Source organism: Callionymus lyra, chromosome 16 (genome assembly GCF_982586985.1).
Source record: "Callionymus lyra chromosome 16, fCalLyr1.hap1.1, whole genome shotgun sequence".
NCBI classification, from domain to species: Eukaryota; Metazoa; Chordata; class Actinopteri; order Syngnathiformes; family Callionymidae; genus Callionymus; species Callionymus lyra.
This window is the reverse complement of record NC_141833.1, coordinates 15,940,250-15,961,395: the sequence shown is the minus strand read 5'-3', so window position 1 is coordinate 15,961,395 and position 21,146 is coordinate 15,940,250. Positions and strand designations below refer to the sequence as shown.

At 45.3% G+C, this 21,146-nt stretch overlaps 2 protein-coding genes across 5 annotated transcripts; both read right to left on the bottom strand.

Moving 5' to 3' along the window:
* Positions 1-333: 333 nt before the first annotated feature.
* LOC148063948 (nuclear receptor coactivator 2-like) lies at positions 334-16,692 on the bottom strand. 4 transcript variants are annotated; one of them, XM_087810466.1, is made up of 21 exons: positions 16,275-16,692; positions 11,371-11,462; positions 11,127-11,299; positions 9,870-9,973; positions 8,712-8,889; positions 8,479-8,655; positions 8,322-8,411; positions 7,342-7,482; positions 7,127-7,274; positions 5,446-6,325; positions 4,718-4,913; positions 4,511-4,657; positions 4,305-4,430; positions 4,148-4,244; positions 3,319-3,472; positions 2,988-3,260; positions 2,809-2,871; positions 1,847-2,198; positions 1,495-1,690; positions 1,260-1,425; positions 334-1,171 (listed from the first exon to the last, which is right to left on the bottom strand). In XM_087810466.1, the coding sequence occupies exons 2-21, from the start codon at positions 11,454-11,456 to the stop codon at positions 1,160-1,162; spliced, it is 3,759 nt and encodes a 1,252-aa protein (XP_087666592.1). In that variant the 5' UTR covers positions 11,457-11,462; positions 16,275-16,692; the 3' UTR covers positions 334-1,159. The 4 variants fall into 4 exon arrangements, with proteins under 4 accessions (XP_087666592.1, XP_087666593.1, XP_087666590.1 ...); XM_087810467.1 differs by having other exon boundaries at positions 1,991-2,198; XM_087810464.1 differs by having other exon boundaries at positions 4,148-4,430; positions 4,511-4,654.
* A 135-nt stretch (positions 16,693-16,827) lies between these two features.
* On the bottom strand, positions 16,828-20,456 carry lactb2 (lactamase, beta 2). The gene is made up of 7 exons (XM_087810468.1): positions 20,299-20,456; positions 19,804-19,964; positions 19,622-19,742; positions 18,557-18,735; positions 18,345-18,493; positions 18,182-18,269; positions 16,828-17,188 (listed from the first exon to the last, which is right to left on the bottom strand). Exons 1-7 carry the CDS (start codon positions 20,418-20,420, stop codon positions 17,148-17,150), a joined length of 861 nt encoding a protein of 286 aa, XP_087666594.1. The 5' UTR covers positions 20,421-20,456; the 3' UTR covers positions 16,828-17,147.
* Between the last annotated feature and the right edge of the window lie 690 nt (positions 20,457-21,146).

Sequence of the window (21,146 nt, the reverse complement as noted above, 5' to 3'; positions counted from 1 at the left end):
TCTTGCTCAAGTGCGCGTTGACTTTTCTAAACACGGCTGAACAGATTAGATTGTCGAGGGCCACACAGAGGACACCAGACCCAGACCTGGACCTGGACCAGACCCCTGAACCCTCATCTGATTTAGAAGAAATGATTCCTAATGAACGCACACTCGGACATACAAACACAGACAAGAAAAGCTAGTGACGCTAACTTAAATTGAACATGACAACTGAAGGTCACATGGAGGTCGGGGGTGAAAGTTAACGTATTAGCAACATTAGCTCTGTGCTAACAATAATCCAATGACAAGTCACAAAATATCTTTGATGTATGATTAAAGGAAACAAACTAGACAATAAAAACATTTTATTTACAGCATAAATAAACAATCAGGTCCAATTTATCGTCGCACAGATATAAACTGGAATCAGCTTTTAATAGTTTCATCACTTTTTAACTCTGAATATTGAAAAACTATAATAAATAAACGTTTGATCGTGAGGAATCACGGTTATAAATATGAGTCTAGATTTGGTTTGTACGATTTCATGACGATTATTCAAACTATCGACATTAGAATATGAAAATACATCTGCTAGTCTGTACACAAAAAAAACAAGTTGCAGGATTTCATTAGCCATAAAGTGACGCTACATGCTAAATGCTAACTCATTTGGATGTTAGCACTACACAGGGAAACGTCAAGTCATGCTAGCCTTTAGCACGGAGGAGACTTTGGTCTATAAGTGAGCTTTTCGACTAAAGCGTGTTCACTTTTAAAAGTACTTTACAAGCTGTTTAGTAAAAAGTAGCTTTGTGTCCTGACGCCACGACTCGAGAAACAAAACCATGTCGGAACAGAGACCAAACATGGCCGCTGTAACAGGAAGTAAACAAGCTTGATTCTATCAACAACCCGTCGTCATCAGTTGAAGTTCAGGTATAAACTTGAGATTTTCCTTGATTCAAAACATTCGCACAAAAATGCTATTTAGCTAAATGTTAGCTGTTGCTAACCTCGAGAGAACAAGTCGCTGGAGGGTCCGAGGAAAAGGTTGACTCGGGTTCAAGTCCTACCACAGTTGAGTCACGGAGAAGCAGATCAATCCGAGTGACGTGAAGAACAAGTCACCCCGTCTTCATCCTCTTCTTCGTTAGCTTGAATAACGCCAACGTCAGCAGTAATTCTAGGAACGAAGAACACAACGAACTGTGTAGTTTTGTATTGAACAGACCAGTACGATTGTGTTTGTGTGTCGTTTGTCGGTCACTCACAGCGTTGCCGTCAGATTCCTGCGTCAGCATGTCGCTCAGCTGCTCCATCAGACCCCCGTCGTTCTGGTCCTGGTTCATTTGGCTCATCCCACCTCCGACGCCCATGTTGCTGCTGTGAGGGTACATTCCTGCGCCGGAGCGCGTGGGGAACTGATGCTGGAACACGCTGGAAAAACGACAGTTCCCACTTTTTGGTCCCCGGAGTCGGTCATAATGTTACGGTCTGTGCTTCTACCTGGTGGACATGTTGGCGTGCGGCGTCCATCCGTTCATGTCCAGCCGGCCCGGGTAGCTCGGTGGAGGCTGGTTCTGGTTCTGCTGCGTCAACGAATTCTGGCCGATACGGGGCGACATCAGCGGGCTTTGAGGGGCGGCGACCCCGCAGGTGTACCCTGGTACTGCATCCTGCTGCTGGTTCAGAGATGACGGACCTGTGGTGAACAGACGTGACCATGAAGGTTCTGGAGAACTTCCATCATCTAAGGTTCCAACACATAAATCGGGACACATCAGAACATCAGGTGAGTCGGACCTGTCAATCAACTCCTCGTGTCACGACTCGCCTGATGAGGAAAAAGTATTTGTACCTGCGCCGTTGTACATGAAGGACGAGCCGTACTCTACATTTCCCATCATGCTCTGGGGTACCAGCTGGTGGGCGGGGGAGGAGGGGGAGGTGAAGGGGCTGGAGGAGGCGGGGTGAGGCTGGGGGGGCGAGGGCAGGCCAGTACCGTAGCTGGAGGTCTGGTAGGGGAACTGGTTGTCCTGGGGCAGGCGAGGATTCCCGACGCCGGCGGGCGCCGTGACGGGAGCGGCGCCCCCTCTGGGCCCTCCGAGGCCGCGCATCATCATGGCGCGCTGCTGCACCTGCCGCTGCCGCAGGTGGTTGCTGAGGAACTCACGCTGGCGCTGAGCGAGCAGCTGAGCGTTGAGGGAGCTCTGAGGATGGAGAGAAGACTCGTCAGTCACGAACCCCCCTGGATGTTTGGGGGTACATCAGTGCCATCAGAATATTGAGGGGTTGAATTTAACGTTTCAAGCTTTGAATGTTTTTTTTTAAGGATTTAATTATTTTTTTTTACACAAAGAGTTTGATATTCTAATTCCAATTAATCAAAAATATATGTTTTTGAATTCAGTATGTTTTAATCTGTAGCCTTTTTAATTCAATATAAAAGAAAATAATTTCAGCCAATCATGCGACTCGCAGCCAATCACATGACGGCGCAGAAGTACTGTGCACCAAATCTTCATGGCGGATTCCATTTTATTACATTAGAAATGTTTTTATATAAAAATAAAAAGGCTGGACATTTTTAAACTGTTTAAAATTACAATATAAAATAAAAAAAGGCTTCTTTTTTATCAACCTTTTTTTTTTTACTTTCAATACAAAAATTATCACATTTAATTATTGAAAAAAAATATTTCAATGCTTAAAAAATAACATTGTGTGAAATGTAAAAAAAAAGGTTAAATTCAAACATTCAATTCTCTGATGTCACTGATTCACTTCCATATATGGAAGTAGATCTGGTCTGGGACGGACCTGGTTCGGAGCGTTGGACCTCAGCGGCAGGTTCACACCATCGCTCATCATCGGCTGTCGGTTCTGAAAATCACAATCCAGTTGGACTCTGAGCGGGTCGACACGGACCACACGAAGAAAACTGTACTTGTGGTCTCCGGGACCATGTGACTGACCCTGGTCTACGGAGGTCTACGTACCAGTTGGCTCTGCAGTCTGTGCTGCAGCTGCAATCTGAGGGTATTCGGTTGAGGGGCGACTCCTGGTCTCATCCCAGGTCTGAGCCCTATTGCCCCGGCGGGCCTCATCACCTGGGAGTACCCCGACATCCTCTGCAGCCCCACGTTGGGTCCGTAGAAGCCCCCGTCAGCCGGCGGACCTCCGTACCCCGACTGGACGCCGTGATGCTGGCTGTACATGGAGGACCTCATCGAGGAGGAGCCATGGAACTGGTCCTGGTCCATCAGAGGACCCTGTCAGAGAAACAAGTTCAAACTCTAGACTTGAGACCAAGGGGGGGCGCCGGCGTACCTGTCCCGCCATCGTGGGGATCCCCAACATCTTGTCGATCTCCTCTAGACCCTCGTAGTCCTTCAGAACGGAGCAGAGCTGGCTCAGCAGCATCCCCTCGTCCGGCTGGATGTCCACGCAGCAGTTCGCCCCGTCCTCTTGATGGCCCCCGAACCTGAGATCCACACTAAGGTTTTAGCAGCACGAAAGACTTAAGACGGAAATATAAAAACTTGAAAATTAAAATATTTATACAAAAATGATGATGCTAGTATAATGCTAATGAAGCTAAGAAAATATCAATACACGTATCACAAGTATTGTAATTATTGTTTCAGGTTACTGTATCAATATTATTATATTATCAATATTCTTTTTTTATTTTTTACTCTTTCAATTTTTTATTTACAATTATCATTAAATATTGACAGTGTTTGGTCATTTTTGTGTCGCAAATAAACTTTCGGACGGTAGATGGCAGCAGTCATTAGGTCAATACGTCTCCTAGGCTAAAGGCTAATGGCCAGTAAAATCCTACAACATCCTGGCAGTGACTGAGGACGAGAGGATACAGTGACTCCAGCAGCTTTTAAAGCTGATGTTTGGACATATTTTGGTTTCAAATGAAAGCAGTTACGACTTCGTCAAGAGTCATGTGGTCTGTATATTCGACAACACCAGAGTCAAGTACTCGACAATAGTACACATATATACTTGTTACTACAGTATCATGATATATTGTATCGTCAGTATTGTGATACGAATCACCAGATTCTTGCCAATACAAACCCTAATAACTAATAGCCACATGGTTCTTGTTTACTCTGAAGCTCTAGTCCAGGTCTCGCACCTGTTCTGGTCACTGTAAGGATCCATCATCATCCTGTCGGGCCACGGAGCCGTCTGATTGGGCGGCAGCTGGTGGTGGGAGTAGGCGTGGCTCATATCTGTGGACACAGAAGGAGGTTCAAGAGAGCGATGATCTTCGAAGGTCTCCGTCAACTCACCATTGACCATCACCCTCGTGTTCATGTTGTGGACCAGGCGACCTGACGCGCAGGGAGCCCCAGGAGGAACCTGTGGACCCCAGACCTGCTGCATGGAGCCCCGTGAGGGTCCGGTCGCCAGCATGCCTGGAGGAGAAGACGGGACTTGTCAGAGAACCTGAAGAGATGTAAAGGTGTTTCCCCTCCAGACTCCAGCATCTTCTCACCTTGTTTGTTCATCTGGTTCACCACTTGAGTTCCCATCATGCCTTGCTGCGGCTGCGGCATCCCCGGGTAACTGTTCCGGTGAAACGCTCGAGCGTCCTGAGCCTGGACCAGACCTGGCTGGATGTGCCTCGGACCACAGAAGCCTGCTGAGATAATAGGAAAAGTCAGAACATATAGAAGTGTTTGAGACTAAAACCGAGACTCACCAGGAGGACCAGCAGGAGGTACCGCCCTCTGCTGGCTCGGTGAGCGACTGCCGCCCCCGTCGATCATCTGCAGGAAGTCGCTGACCGTTTGTTTGTCGGACGGTACTGCGGCCGAAGATGAAGAGACTCCGTGAGCAAACAGTGTCTGCTGACCGCCGCTCTGGAGGTCATGGAGGAGGTCGTCCAGCTCGCTGGTCTGAAGACACACACATCATCATCGACACACACACTTGTGAATCTGGTGATACCATACGTATCACGATACAATTATACAATATATTGTGATACTATAGTAATAAGGATATTTTTGTTGTATTGTCAAGTACTTGATTCTGGTGTGTTGATAGTGTAGTTACAAGGATATATTTGTAGTATTGTCGGGTACTTAACTCTGGTGTTTTGATAGTGTAGTAACAAGGATATATTTGTAGTATTGTCTAGTTGACCAGTTGACTCTGGTGTTGTAGTATTTACAGACCACATGACTCTTGACGAAGTCGTAACTGATTTCATTTGTTTTCAAACCAAAATATGTCCAAACATCAGCTTTAAAAGCTGCTGGAGTCGAATGTATCCTCTCGTCCTCAGTCATCGCCGGGATCTGACGTGATTCCATTGTTCTTTAAACATTTGTTTAAATATAGATACAGTACCGTGAAAGAAATATGGCAATATATATGTGTATTCACCCCTAACACACAATCTTTTATAACTACATGTTAGCTCACCTGGTCGGCCATGTTGAAAGCAGCCGGTTTTTCCGTCTTGACGCTGGTCAGCTTCGGTCCGTCACTTGGTTCCGCCTTGATGGTCTTGTCCAGGAGCCCATTGTCGTCACGATCCAGCAGGTAGCGAAGCAGCGCATTGTCCTTCTTCTTCGGGCTCGCCGGCTCCTGTTTGAGGTCCAGTTCGGTCAGAAGAGTCGTGCTGTCCTCGGCCGCCGAGTCCGGCCCGGTCGGGTCTTTCCCGGTGGCCTCTGCGGTCAGTTTGGCCAGGTCCACCGGCGAAGAACTGTTCTGCAGAAGCCGGTGAAGAATCTTGTGTTTCTCCTTCAGAGAGGAGCTGACGGGTCCAGAACCAGCGCCTCCATCCTCCAGGTCCTTACAGTTCTGGTCTTCCCCGGACACGGGTGACGTGCACGGGTCAGCGGACCTGTTGGTGAGCAGCTGCAGCAGCTTGGTGTGACCTCTGGTTCCGAGCAGACAGTTGGACTCCGTTAGATCGTCCCCGGTTCTGTCGATGTCTTTACATTCCGTCGACCCAAAGGAGTCCGGCTTGGACCCGAGCTCGTCTGCGGCAGGCTGACTGCCGGTGCTGTGCAGTGGACTCTGAGGCCCGCTGGCGTCTGGGCCCACGGAGCCAGAACTCTCCACCACAAGGGTCTGCAGGAGCGAGCTGCCGACGGGCGACGGGTCACCGGGAGGGTTGGCGGGTCGCTGAGGGCTGCCGGGACTTCGGCGAGGAGACAACATGGCCGCCGAGCTAACACTAGGGCTGCCCGGTGTGCCCCCTTGAGCGGCAGGTGTCCGGGTCGTGGCAGGACCACGGCTGGAGTTCTCCAGCGTCGCGTCAACACCGAGGTGTCCGGAGACTTCTGAGCCCGACTCCCTGAGAGGAAACCAGACCATTAAGACCAGGGCCGATGAAGATGTGAGTCATTGAGCAGCATTAGCACTAGTTAGCTTAACGATGAGCTCAAGTGCTAATGGCTCAACAATAGTGGTGTGTATTAGGAAGAATCGGATAATACAATAGGTATCACAATATAGTGTGTAGTGTAGTATCAAGGATATATGTGTAGCGAGTACTTGACCACATGACTCTTGACGAGGTCGTAACTGCTTTCATTTGTTGTGAAACGAAAATATGTCAAAACATCAGCTTTAAAAGCTGATGGAGTCGACTGTATCCTCTCGTCCTCAGTTGTAACTGCTTTAATTTGTTTTTAAACCAAAATATGTCAAAACATCAGCTTTAAAAGCTGATGGAGTCGACTGTATCCTCTCGTCCTCAGTTGTAACTGCTTTCATTTGTTTTGAAACCAAAATATGTCAAAACATCAACTTTAAAAGCTGCTGGAGTCGACTGTATCCTCTCGTCCTCAGTCATCACATGACTACTGGTGCCATCCAGTGGCCAGAGGTTTAATTAAAACACAAAAATTAACAAATGCTGTGAATATTTGCATTTTAATTCTACATTTAAAAAATGTAATTATTTTATTTTATACACACTTTATTGACATATAAAGCATTAAAGAATAAAATATGATTTGAAAGCCAAAAATAAAAACATGTTTTCAATAGAGTGCTGTTGACTATCAAAGCGGTATCATGAAAAATATCGCAATATTGTGTGTCAATACTTTCTTACACCTCGAGTCACCTTCATGAGTCAGGAGCAGCTCACCTGTGCAGGACGTGCAGGGACATGTAGAGCTGAGGCTCGTTCGTGGTCGGAGATCGGACCAGTTTGCTCTTGGTCTGGGCCGACACCGCGGTGCCGTCCGACAGAGAGAAGCGGTACAGAGGCGAGAAGGCCACGCCGCTCATCATGACTGGAACAGAAACGAGTCAGACGAGGAGCAGGACCCGAGGACTCGAGGCCGGACAGAAGAAGCTCACCTTCCTGCTGGTGCTTCTTGGCGAAGGAGGTCTCGTCCTCGTTCTGCAGGTGGAACCTCTGGATGCAGCGACGGACCAGGTCCTCCCAGCCCGGGTTCATGGACGCCCGCAAGTGACTCGTGTCCAGAGACGTGATCTTGCCTGCAGGCATGAGTCGGAGGAGAAGGAGGTTTTATCAGGTGTATAAAAGTAGATCATCACTATCAGAATATAGTTGTAGAGAGTAATAGTTTTTTTTTAATGTAATTTAATGATGTTTATATTGAAAGGTTGAATTCTTATTTTATTTCTAATTTAAACATTTTCAAAATTGTCACTTTTTTTTTTTACACAGAGTTTGATGTTCTTATTCCAATTATTCAAAATAATATTTATAAATTCAATATTTTTTCATTCGTAGCCTTTTAAATTCAATGTAAAAATGTTGCTATAATCGTGTCACCAGACTATACCAGTAGAGCACCGAGCTACTTGATCGACCTTCCAGCCAATCATGCGACCTTGCAGACAACCATGTGAATTTTAGAAAACAAATATTATAAAATTATTTGGAATTATAATATTAGACTGTCTAAAATAATGAATCATTTTTTAAATGTTCACTTTTTCAATGAAATTATTTTAAAAAAAAGTAAAAAAGTATTTATTTTAATTATTTAAAAAAAACATTACATTTTTAAGAATTTAAGAAGGTTTTTTTCAATTAATCAGAATCCAAAACTATGTGTAAAAAAGAAGTAATTAATTTAGAAAATATTCGTATATTTTAATCAAATTGCTTAAAAAACAAATTGAAACTTTCAATTTAGAAATGTTTCAATTTTATTTATAAAAAAACTAATTATTTAAAGCCAAAAAAACACATTTCAATAAAAGATAATGAATTACAATATTATAATTATAAAGGTTTTCTTGTAAAATGAAATGTTCTTTTACTCATTCTATATGCTGATGACACTGATATATACACGCGTGTCTACCTTGCAGGTCCTGGCGTGTGGTGAAGGTTTCGTACGGAGGTTGCTTGACCGGAACTCTTCTGGCCACACAGATGAGACACGACTGCAGGTCTGCGGAGAGAGAGACCGGTCAGTGACTCGCACGGGTCAGCTGACCGCACGGGTCACGTGACTCTACCTTCCCCCTCGTCTCGGATGGACTTGGGCTCGGACACGGCGAAGCACTGCAGGGTTTCGTACTTCAGCCGCGCGGCGTCCTGGTCCGGCGTGGCGCTCGCGTCCGAGTCGGCTCGCGGGTTCACCAGCATGCGGCAGTTGAAGGTCCGGCTGTTCCTGGACGAGTCGCCTGTTCGGACTGGACACGCGGGGGTGAGACGGCGTCGGCGAAGGCCGGGTCGGGGAGAGACTCACCCAGACTCTTGGGCAGGAGGTTCTTGATGAACTCGGCGTGGTCGCCCACGTGCAGCACGCTGTACACGCTGGTGCTCATCAGCTCCTCCTGCTGGTAGTGCAGGAACTGACTGACGTTCTCCGACACGAACACGATGTTTCCCTCCATGTTGACCACGAAGAAGAAACCATCCAGAGCCTGCGGGGGGCGCCATAGAGTAGAGACGTTTATGTTTTACATTCTTCTCACTGGAGACTAACATCTGCTGACTTCATCGACCGGACCCAGGTACTCCACCCAGACCTCACATGAAGTGTCGGATCATCAGAGGCTTTGTGTGTCTGTAGGTCCTAATGTGTGTTAATGTGTGTGTGTGTCTGTAGGTCCTAATGAGTGTTAATATGTGTGTGTGTCTGTAGGTCCTAAAGTGTGTTAATATGTGTGTGTGTCTGTAGGTCCTAATGTGTGTTAATATGTGTGTGTGTCTGTAGGTCCTAATGTGTGTTAATATGTGTGTGTGTCTGTAGGTCCTAATGTGTGTTAATATGTGTGTGTGTGTCTGTAGGTCCTAATGTGTGTTAATATGTGTGTGTGTCTGTAGGTCCTAATGTGTGTTAATATGTGCGTGTGTCTGTAGGTCTTAATGTGTGTTAATATGTGTGTGTGTATGTAGGTTCTAATGTGTGTTAATATGTGTGTGTGTGTCTTAGGTCTTAATGTGTGTCTGTCTGTAGGTCTTAATGTGTATGTATATTATTTATTTATATATATACATATATATACTGTATATGCATGTGTGTGTGTGTGTGTGTGTGTGTGTGTGTGTGTGTGTGTGTGTGTGTGTGTGTGTGTGTGTGTGTGTGTGTGTGTGTGTGTGTGTGTGTGTGTGTGTGTGTGTGTGTGTGTGTGTGTGTGTGTGTGTGTGTGTGTGTGTGTGTGTGTGTGTGTGTGTGCTGACATGTGCGTCTCTTCTAATCTGGTTCAGGTATTTTCTGGTCTCAGGTGACGTCATGATCTCTGCTCTAATGTTCTTAAGCACCAGGCGTGCGAACAAACGTGTCTTCACACTGTGACTCTGCAGAGGAGGCGGAGCCTCGACATGGTGGACATCCTCCACCCGGGTCAGAGGTCACACAGCTTCACCTCTGACCTCTGACCTGTGATGGGACCAGACTCACCTCCAGCATCATCGGGCCGAGGCTGTCTTTGTCGACGACACTGAGTCCAGAAGACGAGACGTCCGCCTGCTGCACCTCAGCTGTGTCTTTCTCTGGAGCCTCTTCTGTACGGAGAAGGAATCAGAGTTAACACTGTGTGTGTGTTTGTCTCTGTGTGTGTGTGTGTGTGTGTCTGTCTCTGTGTTTGTGTGTGTGTGTCTGTCTCTGTGTTTGGTTTGTGTGTGTGTATGTCTGTGTGTGTGTGTGTCCGTCTCTGTGTTTGGTTTGTGTGAGTGTATGTCTGTGTGTGTGTGTGTTTGTGTGTGTCCGTCTGTGTGTTTGGTTTGTGTGAGTGTATGTCTGTGTGTGTGTTTGTGTGTGCGTGTTTGTGTGTTTGTCTGCCTGTGTGTTTGGTTTGTGTGAGTGTATGTCTGTATGTTTGGGTTGCGTGAGTGTTTGTCTGTTTGTGTGTGTCTGTCTGTGTGTTTGGTTTGTGTGTGTGTCTGTCTGTGTGTTTGGTTTGTGTGAGTGTATGTGTGTGTGTGTGTGTGTGTGTGTGTGTGTGTGTGTGTGTGTGTGTGTGTGTGTGTGTGTGTGTGTGTGTCTACCTGTGTGTTTGGTTTGTGTGATTGTATGTCTGTGTGTGTGTTTGGTTTGTGTGAGTGTATGTCTGTTTGTGTGTGCATGTGGGTGTGTGAGTGTGTGTATGTGTGTGTGTTTGTGTGAGTGTATGTCTGTGTGTGTGGTTGTGCGTATGCGTGTCTATGTGTGTGAATATGTGAGAGTCTGTCTTTGTGTGTGTACATGTGTGTATGTCTGTGTGCGGTTGTGTGTCTGTGTATGCCTGTGTGTGTATATGTGAGTGTATGTCTTTGTGTGTCTGTGTTTGTGTGTGTCTGTGTGTTTTTTTTGTCTGTGTGCATGTGTGTGTGTGTGTGCGTGCGTGTCTGTGTGCATGTGTGTGTGTGTGTGCGTGCGTGTCTGTGTGCATGTGTGTGTGTGTGTGTGTGCGTGCGTGTCTGTGTGCATACGCAAGTCTGTGGGTCAGTGTGTGTTTTCAGCTGTTGTTTTTGAAATGTGTCAGCGTGTGAGTGTAGGACAGAAGAGTGACGAAGAGTCAGCCATATCATTATGACCACTTGACTGTAGCTCGTGTTGTTTGTGTAAACTGGTCCGCAGTGGTCAGCGTCTATGACAGTGGTGCAGCTTGAGGTCAAAGGTTAAACTCCGCCATGATGTTCTGGCTGATCGGACACCAGGTGACACACGAAGACTCACCTCGCTCTTTGATCTGCCGGATCTGTTTCACCGTCTCCCTCAAGATGGCGCACTTGTCGGGCTTGACGTTCAGGTCGTCCATGTGGTTGATGCTGGCGAAGATGAGCTCGGCCAGCTCCTCGATGTACCGGTTCTCCTGCTCGCGGTTCCGCCGCTCGCTGCTGCGCTTCGGGCTGAAGCGGACGAGACCGTCGGGTCAGAAATCAACCTGATGTTTGATTTGATTGATTGATTGACAGCTCACCTTGGACCCGGAAGCTCGGAGGAACATTCCTTCCTCTTCCCGGACTCGGAACCCCCGGGCGGGTCCGGGTGGTCCGGCTCACTCATGTCGGCCTGCAGAGAGACGACACTGAATCACCTTCACTCGTGAACAAAATGAGATGTTCCCGATCCAGAGTGAAAACCAGAACATCTCCATCTTTGTTCCCCCCGGACATCTTTGGCTCAGTATCAGAGCCAGTGTCGCTCAGGATAAGAACCCACACCTCCAGCCCGCCATGTGGAGAGTTGTGTACAGAATGTGTGCGACAACGACCCGACAAAATTTAGAGCAAACTGAGAAGTCGAGCACTTTCCCACTGACCCACTTCACTGACCCACCAGCCGCCCCGCCCCCTCCCCCACACTCTTCCTCCTCAGGCGCTGAGCAGCATCTCCACTCACAGTGTCGAGTGAAGACCTGACGAGTCGAGCCCAGAGAAATGCTAACTCTTAGCAACTAGCTTCTGTTTGGTATTTTAGTTTTATTTAGATGGTTGTTGCTCCTTGAATGTTTTGTTTTATTTTATTTTTAAAGCGTACAAGTCAGAAGAGTCGAATGAAGACCTCCGCAGCCTGACGAGTCGAGCCCAGAGAAATGCTAACTGTTAGCAACTAGCTTCTGTTTGATATTTTAGTTTTATTTAGATGGTTGTTGCTGCTTGAATGTTTGTTTTATTTTATTTTTAAACCGTACAAGTCAGAAGGGTCGAGTGAAGACCTCTGCAGCCTGACGAGTGGAGCCCAGAGAAATGCTAACTGTTAGCAACTAGCTTCTGTTTGGTATTTTAGTTTTATTTAGATGGTTGTTGCTCCTTGAATGTTTTGTTTTGTTTTATTTTTAAAACGTACAAGTCAGAAGAGTCGAATGAAGACCTCCGCAGCCTGACGAGTCGAGCCCAGAGAAATGCTAACTGTTAGCAACTAGCTTCTGTTTGATATTTTAGTTTTATTTAGATGGTTGTTGCTGCTTGAATGTTTGTTTTATTTTGTTTTCAAAGCGTATAAGTCAAAAGAGTCGAATGGAGACATCCGCAGCCTGATGAGTCAAGCCCAGAAAAATGCTAACTGTTAGCAACTAGCTTCTGTTTGATATTCTAGTTTTATTTAGATGGTTGTTGCTGTTTGTTTTTATTTTGTTAAAAAAAACGAAAAGTCAGAAGAGTCGAGTGAAGGCCTGCATCAGCCTGACGAGTCGACCCCAGAGAAATGCTAACTCTTAGCAACTAGCTTCTGTTTGATATTTTAGTTTTATTTAGATGGTTGTTGCTGCTTAAATGTTTGTTTTATTTTGTTTTCAAAGCGTATAAGTCAAAAGAGTCGAATGGAGACATCCGCAGCCTGATGAGTCAAGCCCAGAAAAATGCTAACTGTTAGCAACTAGCTTCTGTTTGATATTTTTAGTTTTATTTTGCTGGGTGTTGCTGTTTGATTTTATCTTATTAAAAAAAACGAAAAAAGTCAGAAGAGTCGACTGAAGGCCTGCATCAGCCTGACGAGTCGACCCCAGAGAAATGCTAACCGTTAGCTTCCGTTTTGACCTTTTACTTTAATTTAGCCTGTTGTTGCTTCTTTTATTTTACTTGTTAAATAAAACCAACATATCACCACAACAACCTTGAAACACAGTGGAAATGTTGAAAAAAAAAAAAAAGTCAAAATTTGTTTAAGAAAAAAAACATCTACACAAGGGAACAAACTGCGTGACATACATGTTGGAACAACAACAACAACAACACAAGTGTTTCACAAGCTTTTTGTTTCCTGGAATGTGATCAATGATGGAGAGAAATATCAATACCATGATGATGATGCCGACACACACACACGCACATCTGTTGCCACACAAACGCTGCTAGTCACTCTGGTGACCCAACAGAACCCTCAAACACGTCACATGATTCTTAAGGTTGTGTGTCGTTTTAAAATGTTGTAGTCCTTGTACATTTTTTTCACCATCATATTGAAGCTCTTTTTATTCCCCATTTTTTTCTTCTGGCTTGACAGCCCCTAAAAACAGTCCCAGTATAAGATGTGGCCCCCGAGGAAACATAAGTGCCCAGGCCCTGGTCTAGGGTCTCGCTGATCTCGTCCGACAAGCTTCTTTGGGAGAGCATCATTATGCTAATGGCTACATTCAAAGTGTGTTTGGATGAGAAGTCGCACACTAACACTGACTCAGCATGTTCGCTAACGAAACATTAGACAGAAAAAAAAGGGGGAGCCACCTACTGGTCACCGACGGGTACTGGCGGGAGGAGGAGGAGGGGCCCCACGGAAGGAAAGTGAAAGTTGGACCCTCTGTGAGATGATGACCACTGACCACTGCCTCAGCTCTGACGCACACTCTGTTCACACGACCGTTCCAAACCCTCTCAAGCCGGGCACAGTGGAGCGTGACCTCTGACCCCCCCTTTATCAGACACCCAGTGGTCATAATGTTCTGGCTGATCGGTTCCGTCAGGCTCGTTTGTTCAACCTGCCCTGTTGACTGAGAGTTACCTGCTGACTGTGCAACACACACACACACACACAGCACAAAGTCCAAGTGTGTCGGTGACGGTCACGTGACCAACTCCAACTCTCTCCATATATTCCGACACACACACCGACGCCGCCTTCGACCCCGGCTCACCGGGACACGACGTTGGTGAAACAAGCTTGGGTCACTCACCTGAAAATCTCGTTCCTCCTCTGGACCGACCGGCACCGTCCAGCCGGGGCGGCGCACCGGACTCACATCTCTGAGCGATCACAAGTGTGTGTGTCTGTGTGTGTGTGTGTGTGTGTGTCTGTGTGTGTCATCCGTGCTAATGACAGCTGACAAACTACATGCCACAAATCCTCTGCCTCCCTCAGTCCCCTCCCCCCTCAAGCCGACTCCCTCCTCCCCCGGCTCCTCCCACACCAGTGTATGTGTGTGTTTGTGTGTGTGTCAGCAGTTCACTCAGTGTGAGACTTTGAGACACAGTTTGGTTCTGGAGTTTGAAATGGTTCTGTTTGACTTCCTGGTTCTTGTTTTTCCGGTTTTTGTGTCACTTTGTTGTTTTGATTGTGTACTTCAGTTGATTCGTGTTTGTGTTGTGATGAAGTTTGTTTGCTTGTGCGTTTGTTTATGTGGTGCGGCCGGGCGTCCACCAGAGGGCGCCCCTGGGTCAAGAGCGAACAGGAAGCGGGACTGATTCGTTTTAAGAGTCGTGACTCGCGGGTCGCGTAAGAGTCGACGAGGCCCGGCAACAGATCAGAGGATGAGTGAGGATTGACCCGGTACTTGTTCTGGATCCTTGACACCTTCAGACCTGCTGCGTTCTCAGGCGCAGGCTCGACCCGGGAGGTGGAACCGGACACTCTTCACACAGACGGGTCAACCCGGGTCCTGTCAGGTCTGTCCCTTGGTCTCCTCTTAGCTATTGTAGTTTCTTTTCTTTGGACCAGAACCGCCCCCCCTCCCTCCCTCTGGAATTACAGAACCCCACGTGGTTCTCTGGACTGGAGCCACTACTCGGGCCTCTCTGAGCTGCTGGTCACATGTTCAACTCTCACTTTTACATTCCTGCTCTGGACCGGGTCGCTCCCCTGGTCCACCCTGGACCGACGCCGCGAGTTCTGATCCGTGGCGCAACGGTTTGCAGAGTTCACAATAGGGGGGGAGGAGGAGAGAGCAAACACTCGGCCCAGAACGATAACAGGACCGCCCGAGGCACGTAGGCAAACACAGATAGGACCGGCACCGCGGGAGGGAAGACAGACCCGGGTCAACACAGAACCAGCACCAGGTTCAACACAAATTGAACCAGATCAATGCAGAACTAGATCAAGAACAAATAGAACCTGGTAGACACAGAACCAGCAATGGGTCAACTCAGACAGAACCAATATGTGACAAAGATCCAGCACCAGTTCAACCAGGTAGACACAGACCAGGTCAACTCAGATGGAGCCAGGTCAATACAGAACCAGGTCAACAACACAAATAGAACCTGGTTAAAACGGTACCAGCACTGGGTCAACTCAGATAAGACCAACTTATCACAACCTGGTATACAGAGAACTGGGTCCACATAGAAAGAACCAGGTAAACACAGAACCGGGTCAACACAGATATAACCAGGGTAAAACAGAACCGGGTCAACACAGCTATAGAGCCAAGTTATAACACAGAACCAGGTCATCACAGATGAAACTACAAGTCAATGCAGAACCAGCAGATTCATCCGGGTCGATCGATTTCATTACAGTGGACTCAGAACTGACTGATTTCAGGATCAATTGGTTCTGTTCAGCTCGGTCCAGTCAGAATATTTTTTTTTATAAAGGAACCGTTTAAATTTCTCAAAATATTTACTTAAAGATGAAAACAAGTCAAAATATTACCATATATTTTCCTCAAAACATGTTTAAATTGACTTTGAAAGTTGATTTAATAACTTTTGTTTTAACTTCAAGAACTTAGTTCGTGAACCGGAAGTGAGGTGACGTAGTAAAAAAAACAAAATATGAAAACGTTGCTTTAGTTTCTCTGTTCAAACCTTGATTCACGAAACAGGGCAAACATGTCAGTGATGACGTCACGGTCAGTCGAGACGTCAGCGGTCTTCGTTTCGAGGGGAAAAAAGTTTCCTTTTTCTGGCTCCGTCGTTGATGACGTCAGAGCCCAACACGCGACGGGCTCGTCGATTAAAAAAATCGAGCCGCGCGTGCGAAACTAAACGTGTGTGTGACGTACACGCGCTTTTTAACTGTTGTTTATCTCCGGGAAGTGATGGACGGGAAACTTGTTCCGGGTGTTGAAGTAACGGTGCCGCGGCAGGTGCACCGGAACCGAGACCGCGGGGGGAAGCCGCGCCCGTTTCCGGCGAACAGGTGGAGCGAAGAGCGGAGACTCACCCGGGCCTCAGGTGAGCGAGGGTCGGTCCTCTGGAGCAGAGGCGGCGGCGTCCTGGAGCGGAGCCGCCATGTTCGCTGTGTCCTCCTCCTCTTCTTCCTCTTCGTCCTCCTCTTCCTCACGCGCGTCCCCTCAATGAATCGACACTTGTTTGCGCGTGAACACGACGCTCACGTGCGTCTCACTCATATGGCGATGACCACTTGGTCCAGCCGCAGTGGTCAGTGGCTCCAGTCGTGACTCACCAGAATAATAAAAAATTAAAAAAAAGAGTCGTTTGACCCCCTAGCTAGCCGGGACCCGCGGTTGACATGAGTTCCTCCGCGCTGTGACGTCATCAGTCCCACTGCAACTCGTGAACGTTTCGTGCGCGCAGAGATGAAGTTTGAGAGGAAACGCGAGTGGAAAAGTTGAAACGTGTTGAACCTTGTTTCGACGCCGACCTCTTGTGGCGGAGAGAAGAATTACAACAACTCTTTAATGGAATTGGAATAAAAACGTTTTTATTTTCACAGATCATGAAACAAAGTTACGCTTGAACTTTGACACGTGATCGTTAATGACGTGATAAAGACGGTGCTTTATTGAAGGACAACAGTGACATCTGGTGGCAATAATAAATTATTGATAACAACATCAGATTCGGTGCTGAAAATCATTTTAAGGTCATGAGATGATTGACGTTTCTTGTGTGGACACTGACACCTGCTGGATCAGCGAAGAAGTGCAGTTTCAGTGAGTACTGAAGTACTGATCCAGAAGTATAAAGAGGATTCTGAGGCCGTTCGTGTGACTCCTCTGGTCCGATCTGGTTCCGTGTCAAAGTGGGGCTTCATCCTGACACGTCTCACTGATCATGTGACCTGGCCCTCGGGTCACAAGTTGCTCTTCCACCTGATGCTCGACGAGTCGCCCGCTGAGAAGGAAACGACAGGTCTTAGGTTAGGTAGAACTTTATTGATCCCTCAGGAGGTCTGCTCCGGGAAATTGTTTTTTTCCCAATTAGCCACAGCAATACAGCATTTTTTCATAAAAAAAAAAAAAATTAAAATGAGAACAAAGAGAAATAAAGAGAAAGAACAAGATGATACTGCCTAAGTCTAAGTCTAAAGATAAAGAACATAGATCAAAGATAAATAACAAAGACAAAGGATACAAAGATTAACATAGAACAGAACTTCATCAAGTCTCTCACAGATGGTCATAATGTTTCGGTCAGACGATTCACTTCAGAATCAAATGGACTATTTTCTCTGCCGGTCAATTATGGAAGTATATCAGCGGCATCAGAATAGTTGAATTAAAAAAAAGTTAAATGTTAAGAATTGAATTTGTATTGAAAGGTTGAATAACTTTTTGTTAAATATTTAAATAATTAAAATGTATTTTCCAAATATTCTTACAGTTTGATATTATTATATAATGATTAAATATGTTTTCATTTGTAGCCTTTAAATTCGATCTAAAAAATGCTATTTGACCATGTTCTCCTACATTGTCACATGATCGCCTTCGCGTCACATGATTGGCTGAAAGTTTGATGAGGTAGATGGTTACTCTTTTGGTATTGAAGGGTGGAAATATTATACATTTTTAATTTGAATTTGAAAGGCTACAAATGGAAAAGTATTGAATTTAGAACATTTATTTATGAATTATTGGAATAAGAATATCAGACTATTGGAGTAAATTATTAATTCATGTTGAAAATATAAAAAATAGTTTAATGAATTATGAAATCGAACCCTTCAAAATGCAAATTATTGATTTAAATTATTCAAAACAGTTCAATGCCTCATAAAACAATTGATTTTTAATCAATTTGATTAAAGAACACTTTACTTGAAAGATCAATACTCTTATGACACTGATGTACCATGTGACCCGGCAACAGGTAAAGGTGACTCACCGGTGCTGACCCGACCCTCCTTCTGCAGCTTCTTCAGGTGATGGACCAGGTTGACGTTGGCCGCCGGGTAAAGGATTTCAGGCGTTTCCTACAACAGCAGAGGAACCGTCTTAATCTGCGGGACCCCCTGAACCTCACCCTCCCCTGGAGGACCGAATCTCACCTTGTAGACCATCTTGACCAGGTCCATGGAGGAGAAGGACCGACCCGGGCTCGCCCGCAGGGCCTCCAGGATCTGCTGCTCCCTCTGGTCCCGGTGGCTGATGTAGTGTCGTATCTTGGCCGGAGCGTCCAGGACCACCGGCCCGTGACCTGAGCAGAGGGGCTCATCTTAGACCCGGGGTCCTGGAACCCTCCATGCTGTCGTGGACTCACCCGGGTAGATGAGCTGGGCGCCGGAGTCCAGCAGGATCCTCAGAGACTTCATGTAGTCGTACAGGTCCTCGAACACGGCGGTGCCCTCGCCCAGGACGCAGTCCCCCGAGAACAGAGCCCCCTCCTCCTCCAGCAGCAGAGCCATGTGGTCGTCAGAGTGACCCGGCGTGAACACGACTCTGGACACACAGCAGTTGCTCAGAGGCACCGCTGCAGGAAAGACTTTTTGGAGCATTCTATGATTTATTTTCACTAATTGAATTAATGAATGTACTACATTTGAATATTTTCAAACGAATTAAAAACATTACATAACATATTAAAAAATATATAAATTCATAATTTGATAATTTACATTTTTAAATACAAAAGTAGTAAAGTTTTTTATTGAATCTAAATCACTACGAATTAAAAAATATTGAATTTAAGAGTTGTTTTTTTTTTTATCTTGGAATTAGAATATTATAATATAAATCTATGTGTAAAAAAAATACATTTTAGAAATATTCAACGTTTTAAATCAAATTATTTAAAAAGAAAATGCAACTTTGAAATATACAAACTATTAAATTAAATTAATCAATAAAAAAAAAAGTTTATATTGGATTTAAAAGGTGTTGATTTAAATGATTTAATTGAGTTCAATTATTCCCCGGAAATAATTAAACGTTCAGAAGAACAAAAACATTTAAATTAAAAATGGTTTAATTTTTTTAATGTTTCATTCTATCGATGAAGTCACTGATTCACTTCCATACACGTCTCTCATTTAGTTATGAAACTGTTGAACAAATGTTTGACTAATAATTTAACCGTTACAGTGAGCAAAACTAGTTTGTTAACTATTTGTTTTGTGTGTTTTGTTTTGTGTTCGTTTTTATTTGTTTTTTTGCAAATATGTTCTTTGGATCGACTCATCATCCTAGTTTGATTATTCATGTCTGTTTAGAACAGAACAATTATTTCAATACAAACTGTTTTTACAGTCAAATACAAACGATGTCACAAAAATCATCAACAATTTGACAGACGTTTAAATGTAAATGTTATGGTCACGTGACGCACTTAAGCGTCGCTCCTTCCGTCTTGATGACGTCACCGTCGCTCAGGTAGTTGAGCTCCTTCCCGCCAACGCTCTCCTGCACCTTCGTGGCCCGAGGAAGTTTGCTGACCCGGACCTGATGTCCTGCAGGGCGGAGGACAGGCTTCAGGCTCCTGGGGGTCACCATGGAAAATGGGCGCCTCACCTGTGACGTCACGGCAGACGTCCTCCACGCCGCCGATGTGGTCATGGTGCCAGTGGGTGACCAGGACCTCCTGGATGCTGGTGCTGGACTGCTGCAGGGCCAGCCTTAGGCTGCTGATGTAGTCCGGCACCGCAGAGTCACCCGCGTCGATCAGGACTCGTCTGACCATGAAACATCAAGTCATGACGTCAGAGGACGAGTCGTTCAAACATTCTTGAAGGAATTATGTTTTTGTTTGTGTTTCTATTAATTATGTTTGTCTTCAACTGTCAGATACATGTCAATCATCGACAGTCACGTGACACGTTCATGTTCAACATTAACTTCTGACAGCAGAACAAACTCGCGAACCGAGCCTGGCCACGTGACTGACACCTGTGTAAAGTGGCGGAACACAAACTATAACATCCGGACACGTTCAAATAAAACAAGCTTAAACCCCCGAACCAGCGGAACACTTGACCCAAAACCCCTCTTCAAAAGAACAACACCGACCTGTCACCGGTTCCGACCAGGTACGTGTTGGTTCCCTGCAGGGTCATCGGTCCCGGGTTGCAGCCCAGAATCCGAACCACCCTGGCGGACAGTTGTTCGATCCGAGGAATGACGGACGACATGTCGATCCCACGGAACCGAACTCGGCAACTACCGTGTTTACGGAAATAACGGAAACTACCAAAACTCGCATATCCGGTTACATCAAACTTCAAAATAAACGCGATCATTACCGGAAGTTGTGATGATGATCACGTGTTCTTCTTTACGTCACTATATCCTTCAGGTATCTTTAGCTTCTCACAGGTAAGAGTTAAGCAAGAACAAGTATTTTATTGTGATAAGAAACATTTGTAGTTTTATTTTTTAATAACCAACACTATAGAGGTATAATTGTTTCTTCATTATTAAATCTAATAAAATGGTTGTTGTCAAAACATATATTTTAAATTTTTAAAAAAGTTTCTTCAATGATAATACATTTTAATTCCAAGGTTTTCTTAAATATCTTTTTATAAAAATGCTTTTCTTTTGTTTAAAATGAAGAAAGTTTATTTTTTATTAAAGCAACTTTTTATTGTTTTTATATTGAAGCTACCTTTTGTATTGAATATATATATCTATATCGATAGATAGATAGATAGATAGATAGATAGATAGATAGATAGATAGATAGATAGATAGATAGATAGATATAGACTTATAATTATTAAATAATCTTTTATTTATTATTCGAGAGCCATTTTTGTTGTAAATGTGTCTTTGTGTCTCGCTACAACTCACAGTGAAGACGAGTATAGGAGTCTAATACGTGACCCTGTGGACTGGAGTGAGAGGAACCACTTGCA